The following is a 6,000-nucleotide window of genomic DNA, read 5'->3' on the forward strand; positions in this document are numbered from 1 at the left end:
TCCCAGAACGCTGGGATCATGACCTGAGCCAAAGGCAGACGCTTAATGACTGAGCCACCCAGGCTTCCCAGTTTGTTTTTCTAACTTTAAATTTACTACCTCTCTTTAGTTGAAACTTTCAGTTGATTTTCTTATTTTGGTCATTGTATTTTTCAGTTCTAAAATTTCTGTTTGATTCTTTTTATTTCTTTGCTGAGACTTTTTATTTTAAATTTAAATATTTAAAATTTAAATGGGAGCATTTTTTTCATTGAAGTGTTTTTATGATGAATGCTTTAAAATCCTTGTCAGATAGTTCCAACATCTTTGCATCTCATTGTTGGCATTTATTGTCTCTTAGCATTAAAGTTGAGATTTTTTGATTCTTGGTATGACAAGTGAATTTTTGATTGAGATCTAGATATTTTTGAGTGTTATACTACAAGACTCTGGGTCTTATTTTATGTAGATCTTTTGCAGCAGTCTTCCTCTGATAAATTTTCAGCTGGGGAAGGGGAGCACTGCTTCATGATTGCAGGTGGTGGGGAAGTCGAGATGATGGTGTCTCATTACCATTCCCCAGGTGGTCTCCAGTGATGCTGGGGGTCTTGCGTGGATGACTGTAAACATGCTAACTCTCTGCTAGGCCTCCTCTGATACCACCCCAGGCAGAGAGGGAGGAGAGGGAGAAAGTTACCTCATTAGAATGAGGGGCAGGGAGAGTCAGTGAGGGGTAGGGAGGGTCGGGTATGCACTGAGGTGCATGTTACCACCTGAGAAGTGCTCCCCACTGGGCCTTTGCTGGTTCATGCGAGGGTGGGCTCACAGTTTTTTTCGGTGGTGTTTGGCTGGAGTGGAGTGTTTGAAAATTTTCTCTCCTGCTAGGTTGTCACTTTTGTTGTTCTTTGGTTAGAGAGAGCAGGCTTTTGTTGGGGGTATTTGGGACTTAACCCATGGCTATTATTGAGCTGCTCCCTTCTCTAGTATCTAGTCTGGGGTACATAAATGAAGCAAAAGAAAACCAAGGAATTCAACATCCTTCATGTCCCAAGGTTCCTAACCAGTCTGCCTCTCTGTGCCTTTCAAAGTCTTATGTTTGCTTTATTTTTGATACTCAGTCTTTTAAGCTGTAGTGAGGTTAAAAGGGGAAAAGTACATCTACTGCATCATTTTGGAAGTAAAAGTAAAAATCCACTAGCTCTAAAAATTCTTTCCTTAATCAGATGATAGGAAAGAAATTCTGCATTTTAGGTTTCAGGAAGCTGACCTGAATGAACTATATTGGTGGTCTCAAATCTATTTCTGCATTAGAATCACTGGGAGAACATTGTAAAAATAGATTCCTAGGCCTCAGTCCCAGAGATTCTAAATCTGGCACAAGGACCTGGGAATTTGTAATTTTGAAAAGCTCTCTAGATGATTTTCAAGTGCTGTCATCCATTACAGGGAACAAATTCTTTTTACCTCCTTAAGTTTTAGTTCACAAGGGGACTCAACTAATTAAGGACCCTTTACCAATGTAATCAGTGACAAGCACTTGAAGAACTGTGTCACAGTTGTTCTGTCCAGCCTTCACTTGTAGAGATTCTGATTCAGTAGGGTTGGGATCTAGATGAGTGTTTTGAGGGAAGTCTACAGGCTATCAAGTCAGTTGTGCATTTAGTTAAGTCATCAAAGTAGGTGATCTCTAATCTAAGCTACTTTACAGTAAAGAACTTCTGTAGCAGATACATAGCCCTGGTATTTTATATAATCTAAAAAAGGCAAGGAAGAAAAAAGGGAGTGTTTTCCCCTCCCTAATCTTCTGTGGCCCTGCTGTTAAACTGTTCACGTCCGTGAACCTGACAGAGCTGCCACATGTGACTGTATAGGCTGTGTCCTGTAACACTCAGGAGGCAGTCTTTCCCTACACAGGCATTTCTCAGTCCAGGTTCTGTTGAGATACTGGGCTAAATAATTCTTTTTTTTTTTTTTTTTTTTATGGGAGGGGCCATCCTATACATTGTAGGATGATGCTCAGCAGCATCTCACCTCTACCTACTAAAGGCCAGGGATATTGCCAAATGTCCTTAGCTGGCACACCAATGACATACAATATGAATAGTGCCCACTGTGTTGCAATTTTTCTTCCATTGAATTCTTTATCAGTTACTGCTTAACTAGAATGTGTGCAAAGATAATGATATTATAGAATAAGGAAGCTGTAACTTAGTCTATTTCAGTCCTATCCCCATAGCAATGTCTTGATGTTAAAACCACTAAGTTTACTGCCTTCTATATAATCTGATCTCTAAGGCCTCTAAGCAGGGGCCCTATTGAAGAACCATGTATGTGTAGAGAGTTTTCGTAATTTTATGTTTGTTATAAAACACTCAAGTCTCTGGATGCCAGAATATCTAGAGCTGAATTTGGTTTGGAAGAGAAATTGTGACTTCAAAATGAATATTCCAGATAATATAATGCTTTTGAATATTGTTAAATTCTGTTGTAATATGATTTCTTGTCCTCAAGTGTGGACATTGATTCTGTAAATAAAAATGAATGTATATCACTGTATTTAGTAGACGGTTAACCATGTTTTAAGGCTGTCAATTCTAAAAAGATAATTTAAAGGGGGCTTTGTTCTTAATATTTAAAATACAGTTCTATATGTAACATTTCTTTTTTTCTCATTTCTCTCTTTTAAAGTCTTGTGAAAATGCCATTGTGTGCTGGAAACCTGGTAAAATGGAAGATGATATAGATAAAATTAAACCCAGTGAGTCTAACGTGACTATTCTTGGGCGATTCGATTACAGCCAGTGTGACATTTGGTACATGAGGTTTTCTATGGATTTCTGGCAAAAGGTAGCAACATATTTTTACATTTTAAACTTAAGACCATTGTAATTTCACTTTTCTCTGTTGTGCATCCATGTTCAGTTTCCTCTAAGAATCTACCTTGATATTTTATATTGATTGCTTTTGGCCATTGATGTTATTTATTCTACCTTTGTGGTTCTGCACACCATCTGCAATGCTTATTAATGCAATTGACAGGTGTCAGTGGTGGCAGTGAGGTGCTTACATAACATCTGTTACTAAGATTTTATGTTTTGGTGATTAGAGTGTTAACCTTTTTAAGTAGCTTTTTTTTGTAGAAAAACTTAGAGAAAAAGCAACATGGAAGATGGGGCAATGTACTAGTTATCTAAAATTTAAAAGAGATTGGTGTTAGGAATTTGTAGTAGCAAATTACCTGGGTATTTATAAGAAAACTGTGGAGGAGCTGTCTGTAGCTTTTGCTGTAATTCTTTAAGGCAGAATAAGGAGTGCATGCTAACAATGTAAATTGTGAAGTCCTTCATAAATTTGCAGACGAATGCCTTCTAATTTACTCAGGATAGCTCTGAAGTATTAGTTGCTGGTATCCCCATTTACAAATCAGAAATAAAAGATGCAAAGAACTAATCATAAGCATAGCTGTAGGCTGGAGCTGAGGTTTTTCTGAAATATGAGTATCTCTTAGGAATGCTTGAATGCTCTGTAGCCTATTTTAATAATTTGATGTTTTTAAAAATACGTTTATGCAGATGCTTGCATTGGGCAATCAGGTTGGCAAACTTTATGTTTGGGATTTAGAAGTAGAAGATCCTCATAAAGCCAAGTAAGTATTAGAAATATTTATTGATAGGGCGCCTGGGTGGCTTAGTCTGTTAAGTCCCAGAGTCCTGGGATCAAGTCCTGCATTGGGCTCCCTGCTCTGTGGTGATTCTGCATCTCCCTCTGTGTGCCCCCCTCCCCTGCTCGTGTGCTCGCTCTCTCTTGCAAAAATAAATAAAATTTTAAAGAAATTTTTATTGATAATTTCTGCCTTTTTCTCAAATGTTATGCCAATAGATAGAAAGTAATTGATGCTTGAAGTACCATTCTTAAGTCATTTTTTTTTTTTTAAAGATTTTTATTTATTTGACAGAGAGAGAGTCAGCCAGCGAGAGAGGGAACACAAGCAGGGGGAGTGGGAGAGGGAGAAGCAGGCTCCCAGCGGAGGAGCCTGATGTGGGGCTCGATCCCGCGCCTCCGGGATCACGCCCTGAGCGTGAAGGCAGACGCTGAACGACTGCGCCACCCAGGCGCCCCCTCTTAAGTCATTTTTAACATTTACATGGCTCAGTTATTTTAAAATACTTTTTTATTCTCATAGTGACTGTTTATTATGAGTACTTTGGTGACAAGTTACTTCTTTTTTTTTTTTTTTTTAATTTAAAATATACCCAAATTTTATGAAGTTAGAGACTGAGCTCTTAGTGATGTTTTAAATGCTTTCCATATGACTTGGAACATCTATTTGTTTTCTGATTCCCCTGATTTATTTTGATACTGACAACATTTTTTATGAACGGCATTTAACCTGTTGTCTTGTTTTTTCCTAGATGTACAACACTGACTCATCATAAATGTGGTGCTGCTATTCGACAAACCAGTTTTAGCAGGGATAGCAGTATTCTTATAGCTGTTTGTGATGATGCCAGTATTTGGCGCTGGGACCGACTTCGATAAAATGCTTTTTCTTAATCAAAATTAGAGTGTGTTTTCTGTGTATAATAGAATTACTATATCTTGCTAGTAAGGGCACATAGAGCATTTAGAGTTGTCTTTCAGCATTCAATCAGGCTGAGCTGAATGTAGTGATGTTTACATTGTTTACATTCTTTGTACTGTCTCCTGCTCAGACTCTACTGCTTTTAATAAAAATTTATTTTTGTAAAGCTGTGTGTTAGTTTATTTTCATTGTGATAATAAGAAATGTTGAAAGTAATAAAAGTATGCCCTTTCTTTTTGTAATGATCATTTTTGTAGTTCTTTTAACTGAAGAAAGCTGTGTAATATAGTGATTAAGTGTAAGCTCTAGAACTAAGCTGAATCTAAGTCTTGGCTCTGCAACCATGAGCTGAGCTTAAGTAACTTAACATCTACCTCAGTTTACTCATGTGTGAAACAGGGATAAGAATACCTACCTCATAGCGTTATTAAGGATCAAATGATTAAACAAGTGAAAGCAGCTGGAACAGTATTTGGCATATACTAAACCCTAAATACATTGTTACTTATTTTTATTGGAAATTGTATTAACTATGTCTTTGTATTTCTTCTATAATAACTTTATAGTAATTATATTTAAAATTCTATAGAGTTGGAACATATAACAGTGATTTAATTAAGCTGTGTACACAGTTAAAAAAAAATAACTGCTATTTGGTTTGTAGCTAGACCATTAGAAATCTTAAGGAAATATTATCATTAGAGCAAGTGAGAAGAGGACATAGAAGCTTGAATGCAGGTTGTTGGGAAATGAAAGAAATGGGAAGTCTGTACAGTGTTAACGTCTGCTTTTTTAGAGACATTGTTTAAGAGAAATAAGTAGATGGAGGGAATCAGACTTAAGAGTAGTGGATCTTTTTGTTCTAAGCATAAGGCACTTTGTATATATTTATGAACAAGAGGAAACAGCAAAAAATGAGACTGATTTAAAGACCAGAAAATCCCCAAAGAGTTAGAACCAACATGACATGTGGAGGAGTTAACCTGAAGCAGAGGGAATAAGGAAAACCTGAGTAATCAGAAAGTAGTAAGTAAAATGAGGGGTGCCGGGTAAAATACAAGCCTGAATTTTATCAAATTTTGAGATTCATGAGCCTCGTGTTTATAAATCTCATGCATTTCCATGAATATACCAGTATTTAATACCTTTCTGGATGTATTCATTGCTTCTGATTTTTTGCTGTTATAAACAATATTTGGACTTCTGGCTCAGGAGACAAGTATTTGTGTACCTCTTGGATTATTTCCACACTCATCTGTCAGAATTAGTCAATGAAAGGGTATTCTAGGGACGCCTGAGTGGCCCAGTTGGTTAAGCGTCTGCCTTAGACTCGGGTCTTGACCCCGGGTCCTGGGATCGAGCCCTGCATTGGGCTCCCTGCTTGTGCTCTCATTATCTCTGTCTCTCTCAAATAAAATCTTAAAAAAAAAAAAAAAAAG

The 6,000-nt window shown here is 37.1% G+C and overlaps 1 protein-coding gene across 3 annotated transcripts in view; it reads left to right on the forward strand.

Annotated features, from left to right (window-relative positions):
• The window catches only part of EED (embryonic ectoderm development), a 29,466-nt gene extending 24,739 nt beyond the window's left edge, over window positions 1–4,727 (forward strand). For all 3 annotated transcript variants that reach the window (XM_045815560.2, XM_045815561.2, XM_045815562.2), the window contains 3 exons: window positions 2,668–2,826; window positions 3,552–3,625; window positions 4,392–4,727. In XM_045815560.2, the coding sequence (XP_045671516.1) occupies window positions 2,668–2,826; window positions 3,552–3,625; window positions 4,392–4,518 (360 nt within the window). In that variant the 3' untranslated portion in view covers window positions 4,519–4,727. The remainder of the gene's footprint in view (window positions 1–2,667; window positions 2,827–3,551; window positions 3,626–4,391) is intronic.
• Window positions 4,728–6,000: the final 1,273 nt, after the last annotated feature.

Source organism: Ursus americanus, chromosome 16 (genome assembly GCF_024610735.1).
Source record: "Ursus americanus isolate L20-20 chromosome 16, mUrsAme1.1.p, whole genome shotgun sequence".
In the NCBI taxonomy this organism is placed as follows: Eukaryota; Metazoa; Chordata; class Mammalia; order Carnivora; family Ursidae; genus Ursus; species Ursus americanus.